Source organism: Crassostrea angulata, chromosome 7 (assembly GCF_025612915.1).
Source record: "Crassostrea angulata isolate pt1a10 chromosome 7, ASM2561291v2, whole genome shotgun sequence".
Taxonomy (NCBI): domain Eukaryota; kingdom Metazoa; phylum Mollusca; class Bivalvia; order Ostreida; family Ostreidae; genus Magallana; species Magallana angulata.
The window spans coordinates 3,986,231-4,013,488 of record NC_069117.1 but is presented as its reverse complement, the minus strand read 5'-3'; the positions used below and the strand labels follow the sequence as shown (position 1 = coordinate 4,013,488).

Sequence of the window (27,258 nt, the reverse complement as noted above, 5' to 3'; positions counted from 1 at the left end):
GTGATATTAAACCATTGCGATTGGTACATTTTAGAAAATCGTGAAATATTTTAACATTTTGCAATTAAAACGACAAACAGTCTATAACTATATCATTAATTGTTCAAATAGTTGTAAATTGTCGTAAATATTTTTAAGCGTCAGTATTGCGGTCTCTTACATGTGCTGTTACATGTGCACAATGATAAGTCACTTTTCATTTTCATACGGTACTGAAAATACTGAGTCAATAAAGATATCGAATGGAACTATGCTGTAAAACAAACAAGGGGTTTTTTTTTATATAACTATATTACGCTTTTTATTTCATATGTTATAGAAGTAGGCTATTCATGGCAGCATATTTGGCATCATAGGCTGTAAAAGAAAATAATTCACTTAAATTCAATTATAAATATGTAACTTTAAGTTCGGCCTTCCCTAATTTTAATTTTATAAATAATTATAAAGTTCCTGTTGCAAAACAGATCATGAATACTATCAGATAAGACCGTTAGGGTCCCGATGGCTTATGTACGTTTAATTAAAAGTACGTGGGATAAATTAAGCTCATCAGCTTTGTCTGCTTTATCTAAATATATCTGGCAGAATTAGGCCGAATAATGACAAAAGTTGTTTGACGCAACTAGTTTGTATGGAGAGGGTGATATGTAATTTTTTGAATTTGTGTTTAGTTCCATTAACTCTAAATTGAAATAAAACATGAACTGAATATGTACAGAACAATCATAAACAGAATGATATATAGGGATATTAACTAGTATTTGCTACAAATCAGGTCTTCTGTAACATACGTGTACTTTTTTAAGCATGCGTTTTGTCACACATGTAATATTCTGAGAAATACAACATACCGGCGGCATAGTTATCCGTGGAGGAAGATGACAGCAATCGCACGCCTCTTTTCTGTTGGGGTACTTCAGGTCTTCCTCGCTACATCGTGCGTCACGCTGCAGTGACGTGCAGTCGTGCGGTCTAAACACGTCCTCTTTACATATATCAGCACTGCAGCCATCTGTATTGATGATATCAAAATTGATATTTTTTATATCCACAGGATTATCGGGTATATTTTGCAAGTGTATTGAAAATTTGGACTAAGTATTATTACAGTAAAATGCTTTCTTTGGCGATCCATGCAGGTATCAAGGATAACGTTTGCTCAAGGACACTTTATTCCACTATTTGGAACGAAAAACAACTACGTGTTCTCTGTAGCCTTACAGTTGTAGCACCTTAAGTATTAATGCTAGTTATCTCTGAATGTTTGAGCTTATCTAAAAATTCGTAAAACTTAAACATCTCAAAGGTTTTTAGAATTATTTGAAATAATTTTATCCTCCGAGTTTTCTCCTTCAGATATCTAAATTCTACCCAACTTTTGATTAAATATTACAAAAAATAATCTATTTCTTACAATAACCCACAGCACATGTGTACATATGTACACGCTAACGCGGGATACAGGATATGTATTTTTCTCCAATGCTAACTACCACCATGAAGCACCAAAAAAAGCATTTTATTGTTTAGGTATTTGGTATCGCTTTGTGCTGATGTAGGTTTTTACTCGTTATTTTCCGTCTTCTGCATACTTAAACTTACTTGATGCTTTGTCTTGTTCAGGATGCAGCCTGAAATCTCTGCCATTGCAGATAAAGCCTTGGACATATTCATAGGCTCCACAAATCACCAACAACAACAGGAGATGCCTCATCTTAAACGATAAACAAGTAGACTCATGCACGGACACATAAGGGGGTCGGAGGAGGGGGGGTTTAGACCCCCTTTCCTGGAAATCTTTATTTCTGAAAGAACTATATCATCTTCGCTAGCCAAGGGTTTTCGGTCCACTTTGCTCCCCCATAAACCCCTGGCGGATTTCATTACGGAAACTCGGTAACAAGCTCCGTTTTATTATTGGCTGCAGCTGCAAGTAGCTGATCCAATCGCAGTGCTTGTAAATATAAACTTTAAAAGAAAATACATGTGTTATCTTCGGTAAAACATTCGGTGCTTTAAACAAGTTGAGACACAAGTTCTCTAGTACAGTGCTTCCCCAACGTTTGTCTAACGAGATTACTTTAAAAACCTATATATTTTACTGGGATTGAACATAGTTAACGTTCAACAAACCTGTCAAGGCTCGCGTGATCAGCATGGGAAGTAAACATGACGAATGTAGAAGTTGCCAATCCCGTTAGTATATACGTTCCTGCTTATGGTTATTGCTTTTAAAGGTTCAATGAGCTTTGTTTAATTTATTTTCTTTGGTCCGCAATATTCACGACAACGATACCTGGTTTTATGGCATGAAAGCTTTCATATAAATCGGCGACCTTTTCACTTCCGGTCCTTACAAAACACTATGAATAAAACATTCCGTGTTTCCCTAGGTTATAACTTAATTCGTATTTAATAGTATCGTTAATTATGTTCCGATTGTCGGTAGTCAACATGTTTTTAAGTTGTATTAATGCCGTAGTGTGTTTATAACCCGTTGTTTTGAAATTCGATTAAAATGTAAATATGCAAGGGCACAACTCAAGTTGCTCGCTAGATAGCGCCACAACATCACCGAGTCCACCAAGGGTTTACGGGGATCAAATTGGACCGAAAACCCTTGGCTAGCGGAGCAGAAACTATATATGATATAGGTCACATTTGGCCCCCATAATTCGCAATTTTTAAAGTGTTTCAGGTACATTCAATTGTGTTATTTTACGAAAAGTTTATATAACATATGTCTTTGGCCTATTTATTTGATTTCTGTGCGCTCATTGGCAGTATATGATGTCAGAAGTGAGGCTATTTCTATAAATCAACCAAACTCACTGAAAATTTGACATTTTTCAAATCTTTTTTTCGAATGGGAAATATAGAGCTTCGCTTTGAACAAGAGCAATACATCTTTGGTGAAAATATTTTGGTTGTTCAAGCAATCGCTCAATGTTTTCTTTAAGAAAAACTGCTTCAAAATAAGGCGTTTATGCTTAAAATGCGAAAATGGCGGGAAAAGGTCAACTTTATGATGTCATATTTTTAAATTATGGACACTTTAATTAAAATGAAAGTTATGAAAAACCTCATATGTGTATTCGTTCAAAGAAAACAAAGAATAATAGTAAAATGACTATGTTCAATTAAGGGGGCCATTTTAGGCTCAAACCATATATAGTCCTCTACATGGTAAAATAAACGAAAATAGAGCTCGGAGTCCCCCTCCCCCCACTGGCAAACAGATACTTCTCTGACCCCCCCCCCCCCCCCACCCTATCAATAGAAAATGAAAAGGAGTAAACCGTATTACACACTTCTACTTACAAAAGAATCTTTATAACAGACTTACCATGATCGTGTTGATAATACAAGAGGTGATATCTGGATAACAGTGAAGTATCCTTTATATTTATATAGCATAAAGAATAGAGCGGACAGCTGTTGCTAACGCCAATATGATTCCCAATGGCGACAGTCCAGTAACGCCAATATGATTCCCAATGACGACAGTCCAGTAACGCCAATATGATTCCCAATGACGACAGTCCAGTAACGCCAATATGATTCCCAATGACGACAGTCCAGTAACGCCAATATGATTCCCAATGACGACAGTCCAGTAACGCCAATATGATTCCCAATGACGACAGTCCAGTAACGCCAATATGATTCCCAATGACGACAGTCCAGTAACGCCAATATGATTCCCAATGACGACAGTCCAGCCTTTCTCTTCGTTTACAAAGAAATCGTAATCATCATGCTTACTAGTTTAACATACTTCAATGCCTACATTTTATAAGGTCTTCTCTGGACTGAATAAAGAAGGCAGGAGGAATCGTGAAAATGCAGCAACGGACCGGATGGATTGCTTTCTGAGTCGCCATTGAACCATATGTGTTTGTTGATACTTCGCTATAACGTGACTTCTGCTTCATTGTTCTCGTTGCTTCATCTTATTATGCTTTACGGTTTGTTTGTCAGGGTTATGGTTAATGTAAATAACGCTCAGGATTTTTAAAAGATAACGTTGGGATCAAGATCCTCAAATAAATAAACAAACATCCAAAAGTGAGAGAAGTAAATGCCTTGCACGGCTTCAATCTATTTATTGCAGCTAATTACAAGCCATCAACGAACAAAAGCTGAACAAAGTAATACGAGCTTACTCGTTTCAGTCTTAAAAATTTGTGTGCACTTAGCAGAAAGAAACATTCAACTTTAGAAAATACAACGCATTACAACCTAATAACGAATGTTTGTGATTCTTCCAATATAGATAACATGTCGTCATCCTAATGTTAAAACATGGTAATAATTCACTAAAAGTAACAAATTGTTTTATAACTTTTGCTTTTTAAGTGTTGACAGGAGAAAAAAGTGCTCTTCTAAATTTTCTATTTAAAAATGCTAAAACAAACGAATTTTGTTAGGCAAGAAGGAAAGTCCAGCGTCTTTTATTGAGTTAAACTCATCTATAACCGGTAAGAAGTCTGGGAAAGTTTAAAACTTTATTTACATGTAAGCTTATATAGTATGAAAGAAAAGAATTGTTTTACCATTGATGAAAATAATGATTGTCCATGTATCGATCGTCCCTGAAATTGTTTCCACTTTCAATTCAATTCAATGGTTTATTGACATCACCATGTTGACATACAGTCAAAATGAAATCAAATGACAGACAAAAGAAAATTATAACATTTATACAATACTTCATAGTGCCTGGATCTGTTTTCTCTGCATAAAACATTTATCCAAGTATACATAGACGTTTTGTAGTATTATAATCACATGGATTAACAATTTCTTTTATAGGATCAATATCACAGTACAATTTATCATGGAAAATATCACAATAATGATATCGAAGATTGTCATACACAGGACAGTAAATTACAAAATGTTTTTCATTTTCGACTAATAATTTACAAGCATAGCATAAAGGTTTTTCCTTTGGGATAATTGGTTCACAATATCTACCTGTTTCAATGAATAGTGAATGTGCACTTATTCTTAATCTTGTTAGCTGGGATCTTTTATGCTTTTTCAACTAAAACTTTAAGAAATCTTGCAACTTGTACTCGTTAGTATTTATTTTACTGTAAAAATGAAGTTTACCTGAGTTAGAGGATTTTGTTCAATTGCTCAAAGATCATATCAACAAAAATTTATTTGATTTAAACCTCAAATCCTTATGGGAAATATCTAAAGATTTTAAGTTTAGTTTTTGTTGGAGATTAAAAATCTTGTTTTGCCATGAAGTAAAACTCTTTTTCGAAGCTAACTCTTTGTCTTCTTTAAAAGCTGATACTAAAAGTGCATTATTATATGTGATATTTGATTCCATATTTCTTACTCTGATATAGTATTTAAACATGTTTTCATAACAAAAATGGTAAAGTGGATAAGAACCTAGTTCAGCATTGACTGCTAAATTTGAAGCACCAAGAATATCTTTGAATATATGATTTTGGATTTTTTTAAATGGAAAACATTCTGAGGATTTTATATCTAGTTTACAGTCTGAGATCCATATTTCAGATCCATATGTTATAATTGGTACAATCATTGAATGGTATAGTTTAAGGATTACGTTAACTCAGGGTTTGAGATTTCAAAATATATTTTTACAAAGTTCAATATCTGAAGTCCAAGGTTGTTTTAAAACCACAAAATAACAGCGCTATTAACAAATATTGATATAATTGATATTCATGATTTGTTTATCTGAGGAAGATATGCTTCGACAAAGGTAGAAAACTTTCTGTTGCAATGTTATTGCAAAAGTTCAGTTTCTATGTGTTTTTTCATATCATTTTACATAGTTTATGGTTGTATTTACTCGGCTATGAATTTATATCACTAGCTGGCACGCGATCGGAAAAATCTGTAAAATGTATAAATTCGATTCAAGATAAAATATCTCGAAATTTTGATCATTGACCTTATATAATATTAATGTCAACATAATACAGGCAATAAAACAGTATTAGGCAATCAATTGTTTGGAGCTCCTTTTAGTCATTTTTTTTTTTGTAAAACTCGATCAAAAATTGGCACAATTTTGGAAATTGATTGAGGAAATTTGGACTAAATTAAACCTAAAATACGAGCTTCAAACGATTCATTCAAAAATAAAATTAGTAAAGCTATTTATATTTTAACATTTCCCAACCTACAAATTGTTTTATTATTTCTAATAAAAACAAAATAAAGAAAACCTTGAAAATGGTGGACAATTCTGACAAATTTGACAATTTTTTCAAAAAACATTCACTAGTCAGAAAAAGTAGGTCATTGACCTAGTATTTTGAAAGTGAAAAATAGCACCACCATAGCGGGGCTACAATGTACAATACGTAGTTTTTCGTTCCTATTAGTGGATTTTTTTTTCGCCCCTGAGTAAACGTAATCCTTAAGTATTAACACTTGAACTGAAAGGTTATTATTTCCAGGTATACTTTCAGTTTAACTTGGTATGTGCCAATTCTATTTTTGTACCAATCATCAAAACAATGCTGTGAAACCGAGAGTTGTACTTTTTAACCTGTAGGAGAGCTAGCTCCCTTTTACCAGAGGCTAATTCAAAATGCACCTTCTGTATTAAATGCATGTATCTTCCATTCATGATGTTCATTAACTGACCAAGTAATAAATAAGATATTATAAAACTTGACTTATACCAATGTGTACAACTTTACTTATACCAATGTGTACAACTTGACTTATACCAATGTGTACAACTTGACTTATACCAATGTGTACAACTTGACTTATACCAATGTATACAACTTGACTTATACCAATGTATACAACTTTACTTATACCAATGTATACAACTTGACTTATACCAATGTATACAACTTTACTTATACCAATGTATACAACTTTACTTATACCAATGTATACAACTTTACTTATACCAATGTATACAACTTTACTTATACCAATGTATACAACTTGACTTATACCAATGTGTACGCCTAAGCCAAAGAATAATTTGTTTTTACTGGTTGGAATGATCGTGGTATAATTCATACGAGGTTAGAATAATTTGCTGAAGTGTTGATTCCTCATTTTTGGGAGTTGATTTTAATTAACTCTCCTATGCAGTTACTCTGGCAAACCGAAACTGAAACAGTGTTTGGACCTAAGCACAAATCATCACCGCTGACAAGACTTAGTTCTTGAAAATAATCGATAAATTCGATGTAATGAACGCTGAAACATTTTTTTAAAAGGAAACTTATTTATAAATACCTTGGAAATAGTCAGATTTAAAATAGTACGAACAATTTAGAAGTTGTTTGCAGTCGTATGTATTCCAACGCCAGAGTTAAATATAGTCTCGTTCGACCATCGGCTGTCTCCGTACATCTCCGACAAGCAGAGAGTCAGTCTATATTGAGAGGTCGCATCATCAAGCTATCACGTGACCTGGTATCTCTTACTTGTCTGAGATTAACGGAGATAGCCGAGCATCTGATTGAACGAGACTAGAGTTCATTCTTGGTTGGATCCATACAATTTTTGAAAATTTCGAATACCGATACATAATTTGATAAAATCAATTCTATTTTTAAATATTACACAACATGATTCATTGTTTTCTCGAAATTCTTGTCGGAAAGGTCCGAGAATTCATATTATAAAAATGTGTGTAATTCAAATACAGATTATAAACTACTTGCCAAGCAAATTAACATATCGATGATTTTAAGATAAATAATAATCGATAAAATCAACTCCCGTTAGTATTTCTGTACTTTGATTCAATCTGTGATCCCTTGACAATTCCTGGACATCATTTATAGGTTTCAACTTCGATACAAGAAAACATATTGACGCAAGCGTCAAATGGGCCTCAAAAAATATGATTATTGTACGAATCATCACTGGTTGTTTACATAAAAAAAAAACACACACAAAAAAAACCGTGTTGATTCTAATTATTTTGAATGTTAATTTTAATATTAAATTTTGAAGTTTTACATTTTACTATTATAATTAAGAATCAGGTTCGTTACACTAATCGGTAATGAGTACCATTTTAACAAGAGCTTGGACTTTGGTTAGTTTCTGTCAAACTGCAATGTGACGTAGGCCTGTCTATTTCATTGTAGGCCACTCAGCCATTGCTCTTTGAAATCCACACGATTTTTCTGGCTTTTGAGCTAAGACAAACGAGAGGGGTGTCAAACTCCCAAACAGGCACTATTTATTTTGTTATACTGAATGTCTTAATTTTAAAGAAAACATCACTGCTTTTAGATAAGAATAACGTGAATTCTAAGGCGAACCATACGCGCATGATTTTCGCGCATGTAACAATTCGTATTATTATACTTTCATGTTAAATACTGAAATCTGATTGGCTTAGACGCAGTTGACAAACCGTTCTATCACCCTCAGCGTTGGCAACGCACTTGGCAACGGGTAACACAAAAAAATGTTACATGCGTGTAAATTATGCGCGTACGGTTCGCCGTAGAATTCAAGTCATTCCTAAGGAAGTCAGTTATGCGTTTGAAGTAATGCGAATAAATAAAGAGTTTATTAAAGGGTGCGCCCGAGTATGATTGATTAAAGAAAACAAACGAAGGAAAAACATGTTCGCAAATGTGGAAGAGTCCCAAATAGGTAAATTGTTGGATGGGAAAGACTCTGTTAGTACTAAACGTACTATTAAGAGGTCTGTCAATCTTCTCCACCTTCCCGATTGAAAAAAGAGGAAGCGGGGGATTCGAGGGTCTATCCAAGCAAGAACCAGTCGGTTGACAATGGTTTTCTCGGGGTGTCAATTTCAACTGTTACCCACCCAAACAGGCACTATTTATATAATGTTACCCGTTGCTAAGCGCGTTGCTAACGCTGAGGGTAATAGAACAGATTATGAACTGCGTCTAATCCAATCAGATTTAAGTATTTAACATAAATGTATAACAATGCATATTGTTATTGATCAATTTCAACAAGAGTAATTGATAAAATAATAAACATCTTGTGATATGTGGATGTAGCAGAGGATTGGCTAAATTTTGTCAAAAGCGAAGTAACTTGTGTCTTCAAATTAACATGAATAGCTGTGACCGTCACGGTTGCTTTGCTTTCATTGTCCACGTGACCAGTTGTAGGATGGTAAAATACAAATTTTACACATCTTTATTGTCATTTCATAGGAGATACTCCACAGGCGGCTAAACACGTCATGCATGTCCAAAAGTGATTGCATAAGTGGCACTCAGATATAAAAGTCAGTATTAAGTGACATGTTTGGAAATTGATCTTTCTGCAAAAACTTGCAATGAAAACTCAAGCAGATGTAACGATTTTTGATTTATGATTGTTTACTAGTATTTGTATTCATAAAATGCATTTTGTATTTATTAATGTATTTTAGTAACAACCGGAAGCATATATGTCTAAAATGTATTTAATATGTTGTACATGTATATCATTGTTTTACCTTGAAATTCATCCAATGTTTTATTGTTTATCGTATGTTTTGTACTTTCATTTTCTCAACCTTCCGATTGCGGGAACTTAGGTGTAGCTTTTACCTAGAATAGTCGACCAAATGGGTTGCGCAACGTCACGTTAGGTTGTTTGATGTCATATATAAACGTGAGCAGTTAGTCAGTTTTAGAGTTGAGTTTTTGATGTTTAGAAGTCAGATTATTTAGAAGTCGTTACCAGACAGTGTTTTACAAAGTCGTAACCAGACGAGCCCAATATGGCAAAGTAATTTTAGGTGTATTTAGGTGTAATTTAAGGTGTATTTTAAGAAATTATATTTATAGGAAAATTTACAATAATTGAACTTAAATTTCGGGGAATTTATTATAAAATCTAGCAAGTGACGTTGCGTAACTGGTTATTAATTGTTTTCTTGATTTGTTCAGTAATTGAAATTAAATATCATCAGAATATAATTATAAAACATTTGTTATCTTGTTGTTGATTTCTTTTAAAATAACCGCTACCAGGTTAACCAAGTATAAATTCGCTACCAGAATTTAATTATAAGACCCAGATCGAATTTATTCTATCTTATACGAACTCATTAAGGCGAAACGTTACACAGACATGAATATCTACTTTTCGGTTTTGCTTCCGAATATTATCCTTATTTGAAAATGCTGCATATGAGTAACAACCCTTACAACTCAATGATCTTTATGCTGGTTTTTGTTAAGGAATACCTTTTTTCAGTTAATCTGATTATGAAAACATAAATATTTAAAAATAGCATATGTTTACGAGTAATCGCCCGTATATGTCAATAAGGTCTTGTGTAAGTATTTCACGCATCATTTTTGCTCAATCAAATTAAAATTAGATTTTAGGGTAGCGATCTACTTGGAGCGGATCAACGATCTATATTTTAATTAGATGGGGTGTCCTAAAGGTTTATCTGGACGCGGTTGCTTTATGAAAATTCCCGTGCTATTTTTAACAATCGTTGTACATGATAAGTCCCTTGTCTGTGCTACTACAGTTCGGATACTTGCTACAGTGAAATGGACCGGGAGGATCAGGGAAGAGAGTTCTGCGAAAAGTTCAAAATCCTAGCACCAGGTAGGTCACGTGCTTCTGAAAGTTGTCTACTGTAGTTAAAATGGTTATTAATTATGACATATTTGATGTCCGATTGAAGTGTTCTAAACTGCGATAATTTCACTGATAACAACCTCCATATTACAATCTTGTTACGATATATTACTTTAAATGGTTATATGACAGTGTTAACCTTGTGCTTATAGTCTTCTAGTCATTGGCACAGGTACACACGCCAAATTAACAATAGGGGTTAAACTAACAGGGTCTGTCTTGATTGATTAAAACAAAACGATTCATACCTTAAACAATTGTACAACTAAGTGAATTAAGTTTAATGCAGTTTTGTTTGTCGTGTTAAAGAGTGTACTCGGGTGTAAATAATGTACTCATAGCCAATATATATAGAATTATCTACCAAATCGGAACGAGTCAATAGAAAAACTGTTATCATGTGTTTACTTTTGACTTCGGGGTGTCCAGAAACATAACCACTTTCGTTATTGAAAATTTGTTACAATATTTTTAGCAGTAACTACGATACCTATTTTGTGCTTTGTTAAATTTTCAAAATGTAAAAACGTTTAGATGCTATATAGTTGTGTGCCTATAAATTTGCCTCTATACTAGTCGGAAAACTTAATTAAGGTATCCAATTCCTTTCTTGTATCAAGAATTTCTTGAGTTAAGAAATGAAGATAATAATTTTTCTATTGATCGACGTATCAAAGAAAAAATTGACCGGAAAACTTCCATCAATGCGCGTAGCATTTTTTGATACGTCGATCAATAGAAAAATTATTATCTTCATTTCTTATCATTTAATAAAACATTTTCAAATAAAAAAATGTGAAGTGTCATTGATCAAAAATGTATATAATGTAAATGAAGCGGCGCGTATGAATACAAAACAACAACAGCAACAATATTCAAAATGGACGCGCCTTCAGCTGATGCAGAGCTATTGAGCTGAATTTAATGGATTAAACACAAATAGTGAGTTAAAATCTGAACCGGCTGAATTGAAAACGAAAGGAAAATACATGCGATAGCTTGTGATATTATTCACTGTGCAGAAAAACTCGTAATAAAACTAGTTTTCATGTGAGATCGCTGGAATACGCAACTGGACATAACCATCCAAGGAAAGGCAATCGTGGACGAAAATAGCTGATATGTCGACAAATAATAGTATGTATAAGCGACTTTTGTAAACATTGTGGTAACTAGATAGCCAGTGATGTACTTAAATGGTATATCTGCCGCTTGGAATGCACCGAATGAGTTGATGCATTACTCATAGCTTTTCTTTACGACGCTTATTCTTATGACCGATCATGTACGTGTGTAAATTTAAAAATCATTGTTACCAAATTTGAACAGCAGTGTTACCGTGAAAGTTTATAGGCATATATATGTTCGCTATAATATTCCTGGAAAAGGAAGAGTCAGCTTAGCTGTAAATGTTGATTGATCTCAAGCAGACGAAATCGTGAGAAGACGCTTAATTTTCTATTTCGTGAATCAAATAATGTGTTTTGTTTATTTTTGAAGGTTAAACTTTCAAGTTTCTATATTCACAAGGTTGCATTTTGTTTGGTGACAATAAAACAGACACAACTTTGCATTTTGTTGACAGTGTTTATCTTGGAAATTCCCGTTCTATAAATAGTGTTAGATCAAAACAGTTGAGAAAAGTAGATCCGGCAAAAATTTTATTGATGCAGGTATCAAAGAAATTTTTCGACCAATCAGAAGCGCCGATATCTCATCAAACGAATAAATATTAAATGATATGTATATCATTGAAATTGGTAGACAAAACATGCTTAAAAAATACAAAAATAATAGGGGGTAAGTGTTTATCCCTGTGAGTTATGGACAATTTAATTTGACATTTTTGCACCTAAAATGCAATTTCAGCCTGGATAGGATTTGTTGTTAGTAGTTTTGATTAACTTATTTCTTCAATTGATGTTTTTAATTATGCACAATGGTCACCAAATAGAGGGATTACGAAAAATGATTGTACATGTACGAAGCTGCATTTATTTTTGTGACCTTTTTGCACTTAATGTAGACAATTTTTACAACAGTTGCAATTTGATTTGAAATTAAATTTTTTTGAATATCAAGAATTTTGAAAGATTAATCCAGTTTGCCTATATATGTGTTTAGTATCATTTTATCATACTAAAACATGGGGGTCAGTGAGGTCAAATTTTATATATATGGCTTCAAAGTTAAAATTCTCGCAAAATTTGGCTTAAAAATATTCAGACGTTTTCTATATATTTGCATTATCTCTCACTCTTTCAAGATTTAATTCTGTTCATGTATGTCAAACAGTACCTATAGAATATGTTACAAACCAATCAAATGTAAAAAAAAAAAAATGTGAATAATGAATAAAATATAATAAAAAGAAAATTATTAATATTGAAAATTCATAAAGTTGCTTGTTTCTGTCATTTTCGTCTAACATTCCGCACGAAAATATAGTTCGCCCAATAAATTGTTGGTTTCTTGAATTCAGATGGATTTTCTTTATGAATGTTATGTAATTAAGAAATAATAATCTTTCTGTTTTGATTAAATAAATGAAATAATATTTATTTAAAATATAATGATCATCTGCGCTTTAAAATCAAAACGTTAGGAGTGAGATACCTTATGGCCATAATTAAAGAAAACTTACTCAATACAGTATTTGTAATAAAAAAAATTATCGTCTAAAAAAAGATATTGTTTATGGAATTTCTTCGATTTCGAAAAAAATATGTAGATTCCGAGCACGTTTGCGTTACATGAGATAGGGAAATTGATAAATGACTTCTTGATTGATCCGATAAAATATCTTAAAAGATATCAAAATAGTATAGGAGTATATTTCATTTAATTCCAACTGAGATAAATATCTTTGCTTATCTGGAAAGTTATGTATATAAGAATTAATAGACATGAATTATTATAGATAAAAACACCCAAATCAATTCAGTTATCAAATTAAGTGATTATTGATTCAAATTTTCAGTAAAAGATAACAGTCCATAAAATTAGAAATTTATAAAACTTGGAAGTTATTCAATAACAAATATAATATTGATATTATTCAGATTTATATCCAAAAGGAAACGGTTTATATAAACTCTCATGTCCTTTGGATCCAAGATTGGAAAAGTAGTATATCTATAAACAAAATCAATTATTTTTATCATTAAATTTGGACACAGTCATAAAATAAACCTGGTTTTATTTCTAGTAGAAAAGTCAGATGAAAAAAGTGGAATTAAATAAATATCAAATCCAAATAAATTTAATACCAATCTTATTGGTTTTGTGTTGCAGAGTCAGAACCAGATGGATTAAAAGCAATCAAGAGAACTCTGGTCGAGTAAGTACTTGTGTAGACATCATAGTTTTCAGAAACATGTAAAATCTTATCTTTTGTTATTCATCTATTATTTGATAATTCTAATGTGTGTAAAACAGGCATCCCAAAAGTAACAGGCATACTTCTTTACAAGGTATGTCTTGCAATTGTAGAATAGACATATGGTTGTCTTCTTGACGCGTTGTTAAATAACTTTAATTCTAAAGATCTAACGTAAAAAATCGATTAAACTTTGAAAAGCTGTTATGTGGACACTGAATGGGGTGAAATAACAAGCAAACAATCGGTGATGGTTTCACGTGAGGTGTATTTTATTTCCCACCAATTATCAGCTTTATCAAAATGCAAAGGTAACGCGATAATCAACTGTATAAATATTACGTACTATTTTATCAGCAATTCTATGTCATAAGTACGGACTAGTTTTACTTAAAGCTGACATGAATTCATAAAAGCATTTGGTCGCCATATTACTTTCGATCGCTCCTCTACTGTCACTGGGGTATATATACCGGTTGAGAAAGTTACGGTCGGTTGCTTTCCGATCGAGGCATTCAGGTTGCACGGACTTCTAAATGCATAATCATATCATTGTAGTAAATGTTTGTAATAAAAGAATACAGGAAACAACATTCAATGAAATACAAAAAAATATTTATTCTTTGAAAGTATTTCGCAGGTATCCATATTATTTTTGCACTGACAGTGCTGCCTTACTTCGCATGTACATCGAACTCGTGTGTCGTTCATACAGAGCGCATAACGTCTGCATCTTTTTGAAAACCCCAGCGGCACTACATCCAACAGTAGCTAAATGATAGTAAATCCAAGAAAGTAACAACGTAACATCCATTCCTGCAAAAACGCTCCGTTTCTAAAATCCATGGGATCATTGACTTTGCTCGATTGCCACAGTGTGTAGTTTGCGTATGTGCGATGTTATAACATACACAGGAATACGGTCCACAATTATCAAGGAATTTTGTAAGTATCTGCGCCTGGATTTCAGTCTGTCTTGTTTCGTCGTTTATTGGATATATCTTGCCAGTGCAGTGGTTGTCATATTATTTTTCTTCAAAACGCTTTTCTATGTGTCATTTCGTCCAAGGTAACGTGTTCGGGTGTATGAAATTCCTCAATGCGCTGAAGCATGAATAGTCCTCTCGGCCTTATATAGGAGGGTGTAGCGATGAACAGAACAATAGAAATCGACAACTTATATGGCGGCAGTCGGAGATAAAAGGGAAACAATGCGTATTTATGAATTCATGTCAGCTTTAATTAATGAGAAATTTGTATGCAAAAATCTATGAAATGAGAGTATATGAAAGTTTTAATTCTGTATACAACAGTTTTCATTCTGTTTTTATACCAGTTTGGTTGGACGTAAATCCAGAAATTCCAAAAGCAAAGCACCTGTCCAATATCAGAGAGATGAAGACTCTAGCCCTTTAATTCCAGTCCCTGAATATGAATTGGAGGCTCCTACAATGCAAGAGACCTTTGAACCGGCCTGGGTCGACCCACAGTCCTCTAGTCCACCACATGACCCAGCCACCCTTCCTGTCTCTGGGGAGGACACCTACCGTTTCTGTCACGAGACACTTGGGTTTGCTGTTCTTATCATCAACAGCGAGTTCGACAGCGAATCCAAAAGGACGAGTGCTGCTAATGACGAAATTAATATGTACAAGATGTTTGAAGAGCTGAATTTTGACGTCCATGTTCTAAGGAACCTTTCATCAAAAAAACTCATGGATAGAATGAAAGGTATATCAATATCAGTGCCCATCGTTATAAAAACATATTGAACTGAAGATTTTTATACATGTATATGTATGTTCAGTCGATTAAATTACTGAGTTTTTACAGAAATTTGTGGAATCAGTAAAGTCAATAGAAGGCTCGGCTTTGCCTCGCCTTCTATGGACTTTACCGACCCCACAAATTTCTGTAAACAGTAACAACCCTAATAAGTGTTTTGTTTTGTCAAAGACCTAAGGTTTGATATGTAAACAAATGTTTGAGTAAAAAATCTGTTCAAATAAGCTTACGTCCGCCATGTTGCCGTATAAATTTTGATGCTCGCCGTTTAAAGAAAGTTGTTAGGCAATCACGTGACGCGTTTCAACAAATGACGTTGAGACATTCTAGTCCGAGGAAAAACAAAATGGCGGTAAACGCACCCCGGAATGGTTCCCTCTAGGTGAAACACTCCTTCAAGCCCGGGTAACTATACAATATAAACATTCTTCTGTTTGAACATACCCAATCATATCACATGTAATACAGTATACAAGCAAGAAAACCTGCCCCTTACCCATTTAGAAAATATTTACATTTTCTAGTATCTTTGTCTTTGATCACACTACCAATAGACTTTGTTACGTAGGTCCAATACATATCATTTATAATGACTATTTTGATACTGCAAAGATTATATCAACATAAAAAATAAGGAATTGTTCTTTGAATTATGAGGTTATCATGAAGTGATCAAAATACAGCCGAGGAGTAACCAAATCTAACATAAACTCTTGCAATGTTAACGAGAACTCCGTCGTAGCAAAGACTTTTCGACATGAAATAGTCTGAACTTTTTAATTATCTCTCTGTAATAACAGAGACTGCAATGCAAAAACAGTTTATCGCTGGGTAATTACAAAATAATGAAGTTAGGAATAAAACTTCGTTTGCAATGCATGAACTTAACCGGACGAATATATAACCATTATTGCGTGGACCCTGAGGTCCACGCAGAAAATATATAAGCGAGGTTAAACCGGATGCTATGGGGAAAATTCAGCCTGCGCATGAGCTAGCCTGGTTCCTGTACGTTATGGGTAGCTCAGGGAACCAGTCTAGCACACGTTTATCTGAATCGGGATTCAGTGTCATATGCACACATAAGTTCAATGCGCTGTAATTGTAAAGTTGTCGGTAAACAGTAAAGAAACAAAGTATTCCTTTTGAAAAATGATTGGCAAGTGATATGAACTATCAGTATTATGAAATAAGTTAATGTTATGCCGAAACTACAACATGCATCAAATAGCATGATTTGCAATGTTTTGTTGTTTTCCGAATACACAAGTAACTTAACTTTACTTTTATAGTAGGCGAGGCTAGAGAACTTCCCGATTAAATTTTTTAAGCATTTAAGTATAATTAAATAATTATGTTACTGTATAAAAGTTTCAATCTCAAGAAAAATGCATCATATGAAATTTTTGATTTACACAAAGTAGTCACTGCATTGTTAACAAAGTAGTGTGAATCGTAATGTGTGCGCAAATAGAAGAATTCACCGAATGCCTGATACTGTACATGCAAACTTCATTCATAGATAAATCATAATTATTTTAGAAGTATGAATCCTTTAAATTCTGAGATAATAAGTCAGGGCTATACATACATGTATACGTAATACAACGTACAAATTTAGTGGTTAAAAGCAGAGGGCTAGAGTCGGTGGAATCTCTGATAATCTTAAGGCTTTCACTTTTTCGTTGGAAACACATACAAATGGTCCACGTATTGTAGTCCTTTTTTAAAAGGACAGCAACTTGTTCAATAATATCCCTCATTCATTTACACATTAATCGATTTTATGCAGAAACACATGTTCACTATTTAAATTTGTAATATACATGTACATGTACAATATCCGAGAAAATCAAACATTTAAAGAGACCCATTCCGCCTTTTTTGTATAACCCCGGATGTGTATTTTTTTTAATATGACCAAGCATCGGGTCATTTTGTTTTGAGTGTATTGTCTTACAGAAATACGGAATTCTGTCACCGCGGAGTCTGACTGTTTCGTCTGTGTGATTAGTTCTCACGGGAAGGAGGGACAGGTCAGAACCAGTACCCCCGGGGTCCGTGAGCCGTTCATCAGAACAGAACACTCCACCAACACCCTGGACGGGGTGGTCAGCACCAACGAGCTCCTGAAACTTTTCAATGACCACAACTGTTGGCCACTCAAGGGGAAGCCAAAGATGTTCTTTATTCAGGTAAAAACAAATAGAACAAAAGGAAACAGAATGTGGTGGGACTGGGAGAAATATACAGTAAAACACACTTCAGCGAAGTGCTGCGGACGGACAATTTGTATATGTTTACATCAAACAAGTATGATTCCCTCTATTTTTTATGAAAGTTGATTGTACATTCACAGCTCTGTGGAAACTGATAACAGGATTGAAATCGTCACGCCCCTTTTATCAATTGGTTGAAATCTTAAGCAACCTAAGGAAAATCACGAAATTATTATGTCAGACTCTAACTCCTATAAAAGACGATTTGGCAGTTTTGTTTATCTTAAGTTCATATACTGACATACATTAACAATTATATGAAAATTAAAATTCTTTCTTTGATAATGCATGTTGGTTATGAATGTAGCGATCATTGCAGAAAAAAATTACAAAACATGGGTTATGTATTTTTTCTGCAATGTCGCCACCATCATATCACCAAAGAGAGCATTTTCTTGTTTAATGAAACTGACTAAGCTTTTAAAAATACATGTCAGATATGATTTTTTATCGGAGGGAAATGCCATTGATTATTGCAGGCCTGTAGGGGTCGCATCGATGTTGAGAGGTCGGACGAAATAGACATGGGTGTGGAAGTCGTAGAAACAACAGCTTCAACGACATCAACCGGTTCCTCAGCAAGATTCTTTACAAGAGGCGACATGGTACTTACAAGTTTCAGCAACACGGGCGATGTGGCTACAGCAAGTCCTGTCAACCCTGAGGATGTCGTTCTTACAAACTCCACTACCACGGGCGATGTGGTCTGGAATTATGATGATTACTCGGGTCGGAGACGTGATGATTTCCATGAACAACGCAGGTATCAAGTCAATGTCCAGGCGTCTCTACAGAGGCAGGAACCAGCTTGCACCTCGACGTATACATTCGAACCTACCCAGTCCGAGCCCGAGCCCATTGAGGTGTTCCAGATCCCGTGCTACAATGACTATCTGGTCATGTTTTCTTCTGCAGCAGGTAATGCCTAATCAAATACATGTATATGATTGATTCTTATACACAAAAACAATTTATCAAGCATGGTCAGTTTCTCTTTTTTTTTTGTGCAATTGAATCTTTTTAAAAAGCAATGGATTCATAAAACGTATATACATGTATGTTGACATTTGATAAAAGATTTCAGAGTTGCATTAGAACATTTAAAATGTCACAAACTGTTAAAATATACTTCAGGAACAACTGCGTGGTCCGATTCTGATAAAGGCGGTTGGCTGATGCACTGTCTGTATCAAGTGTTCAGTGATGTCACTTACAGAGACGATGACCTGCTGACGATATTGACGTGTGTTTGTGGGAAAATGGCGCGGGATATGGAGACGAACTGTCCTAATAGCCCTCACGACAAAGCAAAGTCTGCGGCGTGTGTGTACCACCGACTGTCCAAGGACATTTATCTACAGAGATAAAGAGAGAGAGAAAGCGATAGGAAGAGGGAAAGAGGAAGAAAAAAGTGGTGGAGGAGAGAGATATATATGAGTTTAACAACATAGCTTTATCGGACGATGATGTGTCTATCGGATTTTATTTGTTGACGCTTTGGTCGGATTTTTGAAGTAGAGATTTTTTCCCCATTAAATTGTTAAATATTGTAACCTGTTGTAATTTTTAAGTTTAATTAAATGTGTTTTATATATATATATATATATATATATATATATATATATATATATATATATATATATATATATATATATATATAAACAAGCTCCAACATATTATCATTATTGATGTCATCTGGTAGTTTCCCCCAAATATCTCGTGTTCCAGATAACCTGATCATGTGCCCATGTTGATAGCTATTGTTTACGTTTTACAGATTTGATCAAACACATATAATCATATAATAATACATAAATCCCTTAAATTACCTTGCTAGATTTTTCATTTAAGGCTCTTTATTCAGAGTAGAACGGTTTCTTGGTTTATATTTACATTTCATCTTTCTAGCTCCCATCATCTTTTCTTGTTACCTTCGTCAATTTTCGTTATCGATCTTTTCCTTAAATGTTCTGACTGTTTAATTTATCTATCCAGCATATTCATTTAACACTGGATGAGATTTTAGTAATGAAAGTTAATGTTAACTGTTGATAATTTGTTTATAGTCAGCTTTACTGTAGAAACTATATTTATTTATGCTATCGTCTTTAGCTACGATATTCATGCATATTTATATTACGCATAATTATAAATTGTACATTGTGATACATTTATGATTTTATGAAATCTGATATTTTCTAACATATATTATTAATTACATGCTCACTGCTTATCAACTTATTTATAGATGATTACTTTATTTATTTATCATTCGGCGTTGCACGGTAGCCCTGTGTGGTAGAAGTAGTTCTGTGTGGGAACTCAGCTTCCCGTACAGGCTTCTCATTGGTCGATAGCTTGTTAGGCATATTTTTTTGGGAGTTGATTTTAATTTACTCTCCTATGCACTTACTCTGGCAAACCGAAAGTGAAACAGTGTTTGGACCTAAGCACAAATCATCATCGCTGACAAGACTAAGTTCTTGAAAATAATAGAAAAAAATTCGATGTAATGTATGCTGAAGCATTGTTTTTCAAGGAAACTTATCTATAAACACTTTGAAAATAGTCAAATTTTATATACTACGAACAATTTGAATATTTTTAGTCTCGTGTATTCCTACGCCAGAGTTAATATAGTTCAACCAGACGCTCGGCTGTCTCCGTAAATCTGCGACAAGCAGAGAGGGGGCTCTCTTGCTTGTCGGATATTAATAGAGACAGCCGAGAGTATTCTTAAACGGGACTAGAGTTCGATATCAATAGTGCTTGGATCCATACAATTTTTAGAATTGTTTCGATAACTAATACATACTAGAAGATGAAATCTATCTTTTATTAAAAAGTATACAACATGTTTCATATGGGGTTTCTCGAAATTCTTGTCGAAAAAGTCGAAAAATTTATATTATAAAAAATTGCATAAATCAAATACAAACTAGAAACTAATTGCCATGCAAGATAAATTGATTTTAAAATAAATGATAATCGATAAAATCAACTCCCGTCCGTACTTCAGTACTTTGATTGTTGTTATGTGACTGAGAAAAGGATGTCTTACAAGAACGGGAGTACTACATTACGACGAATTTCAGCTAGTTGTACGGCGGTAACATTTGAAAAGTTCAAAAAGCTGGAAAACTTTAATAAAGATAGCATAGTCAGAAATCTCATACTATGATGGACGACCTAAATTTGTATTTCTGAATAATCAGCTGTTACTTTTATATCCCATTTATGAAAATGTTTATGAAACAGTAAAACCGGTAGTGTGCTGAAATGATGTGTATTAATAAATGGGTATGACCAATCTTTCATCTTGGGTATCGCTGGACAAATAGACAAAGAGTAGAATCTGGCAAACATAGGTTTAAGAATAATTAAATCAATTACTACTCCTGACAAAGATTAATTATTTAGATTAAGAATCTATTATCATTATACATATGTACATGCTTAAGATTCAGAGATAGTAGCCAACTTCCGAGATGGCTAATAATGTGATTATTAATAGACATGTACTAACGTTATACTTCGTTCAATAAATTGATAGATATTTGTTGTTGATTAAAATGGGTTTGATTTTCTCTAAACCTTATATAGACTACGACAAAAATATGGAGCTCAGACCCACTCTATAAAAGAAAAGTCATTGAAGTTCTAAAAATGACACTTTTTGGAGGTTTTACACGCATACGCCAGTTTGAATCAACCTGTTCCAAGTATTTAACATATTAAAAGGTTATAAATCAATGTTTTGATAAATATACATTGTTTTCAATGATGGGGGGGGGGGGGGTATCAGATTTGTTGATCTTTTTATTTTACAGTACCTGATCTATCCTCATACAGGCATTTTACACGCCTTGTTTACCCGTCTTCTGTATTACTGCTGCTATCGTCACTTTAATTACGTCAGACTTTATCTTACTCACGCTAACTGACCTCGGAAAATGAAGTATGTTAAATTCACATACAGATCTAGTCCGAAATATCTGACCTTTTTTTTGGCTCTTTTGACGATCTTGATATTTTACATCTCAGGAACTAGTGCAAATAGATAGTCGCCAATTTTACATGTAAACAAACTGCTCTACTATCTATTTTAAAGCTGTCCGATTTTATATCAAATTTTGTATACGCTTTTAAACGATGGTTATGCTAAGTATGTGTACAATAATAGACCTTTCAGTAGTTGATGCATTTTGAATTATTTTTCTGTATGCTCAGAACTAGATTATTTTTATTTATTTTGAATATTTCTAACTTTAAAAGGAGACTGATTCTGCTGGTTTAAATAAGCAAAAGGTAATAGCTTTCTAAGATGATTGGTTTCTATGGAAAAATATTTGATACTGTATTAGCCAAAAAATCGGATCGTGCAGCTTTAATGTCCATTTATCGATCTTCACTGAAATTGTTTCCACTTTCAGTTTAACATGGTATGTGCCAATTCTATTTTTGTACCAGTCATCAAAACAATGCTGTGAAACCGAGAGTTGTACTTTTTAACCTGTAGGAGAGCTAGCTCCCTTTTACCAGAGGCTAATTCAAAAAGCACCTTTTGTATTAAATGCATGTATCTTCCATTCATGATGTTCATTAACTGACCAAGTAGTAGATAAGATATTATAAAACTTTACTTATACCAATGTGTACAACTTTACTTATACCAATGTGTACAACTTTACTTATACCAATGTGTACAACTTTACTTATACCAATGTGTACAACTTGACTTATACCAATGTATACAACTTGACTTATACCAATGTATACAACTTTACTTATACCAATGTATACAACTTGACTTATACCAATGTATACAACTTTACTTATACCAATGTATACAACTTTACTTATACCAATGTATACAACTTTACTTATACCAATGTATACAACTTTACTTATACCAATGTATACAACTTGACTTATACCAATGTATACAACTTGACTTATACCAATGTGTACAACTTTACTTATACCAATGTGTACAACTTGACTTATACCAATGTATACAACTTTACTTATACCAATGTATACAACTTTACTTATACCAATGTATACAACTTGACTTATACCAATGTATACAACTTGACTTATACCAATGTATACAACTTTACTTATACCAATGTGTACAACTTGACTTATACCAATGTGTACAACTTGACTTATACCAATGTATACAACTTTACTTATACCAATGTATACAACTTTACTTATACCAATGTATACAACTTGACTTATACCAATGTATACAACTTTACTTATACCAATGTATACAACTTTACTTATACCAATGTATACAACTTTACTTATACCAATGTATACAACTTTACTTATACCAATGTATACAACTTTACTTATACCAATGTATACAACTTTACTTATACCAATGTATACAACTTGACTTATACCAATGTATACAACTTGACTTATACCAATGTATACAACTTTACTTATACCAATGTGTACAACTTTACTTATACCAATGTATACAACTTTACTTATACCAATGTATACAACTTTACTTATACCAATGTATACAACTTTACTTATACCAATGTATACAACTTTACTTATACCAATGTATACAACTTTACTTATACCAATGTATACAACTTTACTTATACCAATGTATACAACTTGACTTATACCAATGTGTACGCCTAAGCCAAAGAATAATTTGTTTTTACTGGTTGGAATGATCGTGGTATACTTCATACGAGGTTAGAATAATTTGCTGAAGTGTTGATTCCTCATTTTTCAATCTGTGGTCCCTTGACAATTCCGGGACACCATTTACGTTTCAACTTCGATATAAAAATATTAATGGAGAATTATTAAACGTCCTCTAGAGAACTTCAATACTAAAATATGTTACTATAAACTGTGCAAAAATCCTGATAAAGTGTAGGTTCTTAACTGTGACCTTTGGACAAAAACGAGGACCCAAGGAGATTTTTACAATTTATTCCAGGAAAAGAATTCAAAATTTGAGTAAATCATGATCCACTCTAAACTTACATTGGATGTTCATTAGTCAGTATAGTATAGCTGGGACCGTCATATTAACTCGCTCTCTTTGTCCACGTGACCAGTTGTAGGATGGTTAAATACAAAGTTTACACACATGAATCAATGTCTTTATTGTCATTTTATAGGAGATTAATGCAGGCTGCACAAGACGTCATGCATGTCCACAAGTGATTGCATTAATTGCACTCAGATGAAAAAGTCATTATTAAGCGACATGTGGAAATTGATTTTACTTCAAAAAACTGCTATGGAAACACTCGGGCAGACATTAATATTTACTTTTCTGGGGGTTTCGATATTATCCTTAGTTGACAATGCAGTTGACGAGCAACCTCCTTTGCAACTCAATTCTCTTTACTCTGTTAATTTTTTTCAGAATACCTTTTCTTATATACTCTAAACCTAGCACTTGTTTACGAGTAATCTCCCTTACACATGTACTTATGTAAATGTAAGTATTTCACGCATAGTTTTTGCTTTTTTTCTTTTTTTTTAAAACACAAATTATGTTATTGAAAAGCAATATTATAACACGAAATATAAGAAAAATTAATATTCATGATAATACAAACACCATGAGGCAGGCAGCTGTGTAAACCTTGGAAACTTTAAAATTATGCACTTCCTTTAAATTAAGTCTGCACTTAATTAAGAATGCTGAGCAGAACAAAGTTTAAATACTCATTATTAACTGTATATATTCATTGCTAAATTTGTTGTGCCTATAAAGTCTCCCTCTTGTGGGCTCTATTTTACAAGAGTTACGTCATCTTTTGTTAAAATAAGTCATGTAAATCCCTAATTCTGCTGCATACCGTCAAGTAAGTTACCTGTAGCTGTCAAGTGACTTTCTACTTATGTACTTATTGCATGGCTACAGGTCACATACTGTACAGCTGCAGATGACTGGGGTAGGCCGCACAAACTCAGATAAACCGATAAAAGAGAAAAACAGACACAAGCACTGGTTTCTCCAATTTCACGGGAATTTATCTGATTTTTGCGTGCAAAATGCGTATAATATCCATGAGAATAGAAATTTACAGATCCCAATACGAAGGAAAAAATATTGCAAAATAAAAAGATAATAATTGGGTGCTCAATTAACGTAGTCCTTTTATTATAAAATTGGGTTGGGAAATGAGAATCCTAAATCAAATCAAACGTCTTAATTTCAAGTAACAACAGTAATTACTTTTACTAACAAAAATGACGGATTTTGAACCATACACGCCTTTGCAAAGCGTATGCTTGTTTCATGGCGTAATATGGACTAATAGGACCAATGCAAAAACGTTTTGTTTATCTAAAAATGCTAATTAACAAGTGGTCTCTTTTTCAAAAAATTTAAGCCTCAGACTGCCCATTCTGTTAGATATTGGACTGTATTCGTCGCTTCGGTCCGTCCAGTATCAGAGAGATTCGACAGTGTTTTGCTTAAAACGAATATGTTGCAGTCAAACAACTCAAAACATACCCCTAACACTCACCTACATCTTTCGCTGGTTATCATGATTTACATGTATGAATACATAGTATCTCTTATATTTAGATAAGATTTACCAAAATAACGGATGCAGCTTATTTATCCGCTATGTAAGTTCAGTAATATTGTGATTAAACTTTTACTTACCAGTTATAAAGGGGAATGTCTCTAGTAAAACCACTGACTTTGTGACAATTTTGTACATCACATTTATCTACGACAGTGTCGGTAAGCTTTTATTATCCACCAAAGAAAATCAGACGGCGCTTAATCTTAAATCCGACCGAAAGGAAAACATTTCACATTTATGACAAGAGGTCCATGAGCCTTATCGGTCACCTAAGTAACTGCAGTGTGACTGTTGCAATGTATATTCATTCGCATTAAAATAAAAGGGCTAATGAAATCATTTATAGCTCACCTCAACCGAAGGTTCAAATGAGCCTTTTTGATCACCTGTTTGTCTGTAAACTTTACACATTTTTGACTTCTTCTCTACAACCAATGGACCAAATTTAACCAAACTCGGTACAAAGCATCCCTTTTGAAAGGGAAATTTAAATAGTAAAAATAAAGGACAAAACCCCTTTTTAAAGGCGAAACAGTGAAACTAGGATGCGTGTCTTACAAAATCTTAATTGTCAAAATCGTGACCCCCTGACCAATACTTGGGCAGCAAGTGGGGTTCATTATTTAACATAGAAATATAAAGGGAAAATATTCTTTTTAAGAACTACAATGCCACAATTTTGTGAGATTATCATTATTAGGTTTTAAAGTTTAACATAGAAATATAATGGGGAAATGTTAAAAAAAATCTTCTTAAGTGCTATAATGCTACAATTTGTGATATTACTATGCAAACATTCTCAAATAATGTATATTATAAATCGTGACCGGCAAACTACCAAGAGTAACACTGGGGCCCCAAGAAGGTTTCAAACTTAAACCTAGAAATATATAGGGAAAATGTTTTTAAAAAACTGATATAAGATGATACAAGAACAGTTGTTCAGGTGAATGATGTGGCCCCTGGGCCTCTTGTTAATGTCAAGGGATTGTTTAGTGCAAAACACTTTCTAAATTCTAATAAAAAATATTACAAATAGAAGAAGCATTCTTTTTCATCTTAAGTGAGCGTCTCAGAGAAAGTCATGCAAAACAGTCCACAAGCATGGTTGATGTATCGATATCAATTTTGGTGTGCAACATAGTATTAATATGTCATAAAATTTGCCACATATATTTTTGTCATGGTTGGCATAGTTCATGAGTAAAAGGCATGTTACTAAAAATAGAACAAGGGGTCAAAAATGGGAACAAAAACCATGAAATCTACACATATTTCAGGACCTCTCAACTAACAGTGATAATACATGAATAGAAACTAGTTATAGGGGGTAAAAGCATGTTGTCTAGCATGTCTCCTGGGGAGGTACATTTATATAGAACTTATCTAGTTTAAGTACAAAAAGGTCATAAACTTTTCAAATTGCTACCCTTAGTGAAATGTTCAAATTTTACCAACTTACAAAGCATTATTTTGGGGTCTGTAAACGCTTCAATTTCTTTTATTGCAATTACACCAATAAGTACAGACCATGAATAGTAAAATATAAAAAATCTGACTTTGGACTCTATAATATAGGTCAGATATGAGGTCACCAATAAGACTG

The 27,258-nt window shown here is 33.4% G+C and overlaps 2 protein-coding genes and 1 long non-coding RNA gene across 4 annotated transcripts; 2 read left to right on the top strand and 1 right to left on the bottom strand.

The window, feature by feature from the left end:
- Window positions 1-272: 272 nt before the first annotated feature.
- Window positions 273-25,870, bottom strand: LOC128192376 (uncharacterized). Of its 2 annotated transcripts, none has more exons than XM_052864990.1 (4): window positions 25,730-25,870; window positions 1,606-1,717; window positions 855-1,015; window positions 273-357 (listed from the first exon to the last, which is right to left on the bottom strand). In XM_052864990.1, exons 2-4 carry the CDS (start codon window positions 1,715-1,717, stop codon window positions 331-333), a joined length of 300 nt encoding a protein of 99 aa, XP_052720950.1. In that variant the 5' UTR covers window positions 25,730-25,870; the 3' UTR covers window positions 273-330. The 2 variants fall into 2 exon arrangements, with proteins under 2 accessions (XP_052720950.1, XP_052720949.1); XM_052864989.1 differs by lacking the exon at window positions 25,730-25,870 and adding an exon at window positions 3,350-3,480.
- LOC128192378 (uncharacterized) lies at window positions 8,601-9,948 on the top strand. The gene is made up of 2 exons (XR_008244545.1): window positions 8,601-8,643; window positions 9,183-9,948. It is a non-coding gene; the product is annotated as an uncharacterized LOC128192378 (long non-coding RNA).
- LOC128192374 (caspase-1-like) lies at window positions 10,330-21,630 on the top strand. Its single transcript, XM_052864987.1, has 6 exons — window positions 10,330-10,581; window positions 13,909-13,954; window positions 15,330-15,724; window positions 17,741-17,973; window positions 18,537-18,975; window positions 19,192-21,630. Exons 1-6 carry the CDS (start codon window positions 10,524-10,526, stop codon window positions 19,422-19,424), a joined length of 1,404 nt encoding a protein of 467 aa, XP_052720947.1. The 5' UTR covers window positions 10,330-10,523; the 3' UTR covers window positions 19,425-21,630.
- Window positions 25,871-27,258: the final 1,388 nt, after the last annotated feature.

Bases quoted from the DNA above. Each gene is read 5' to 3' on its own strand.
- LOC128192376 (XM_052864989.1), bottom strand. The intron at 1,016-1,605 runs GTAAGTTTAAGT...TCATCAATACAG, and splicing joins TGAACAAGACAAAGCATCAA to ATGGCTGCAGTGCTGATATA. The intron at 358-854 runs GTATGTTGTATT...TTTCTTTTACAG, and splicing joins CACGGATAACTATGCCGCCG to CCTATGATGCCAAATATGCT.
- LOC128192374 (XM_052864987.1), top strand. From the start codon at position 10,524: ATGGACCGGGAGGATCAGGGAAGAGAGTTCTGCGAAAAGTTCAAAATC. The intron at 13,955-15,329 runs GTAAGTACTTGT...TTTTTATACCAG, and splicing joins ATCAAGAGAACTCTGGTCGA to TTTGGTTGGACGTAAATCCA. The intron at 17,974-18,536 runs GTAAAAACAAAT...TGATTATTGCAG, and splicing joins CAAAGATGTTCTTTATTCAG to GCCTGTAGGGGTCGCATCGA.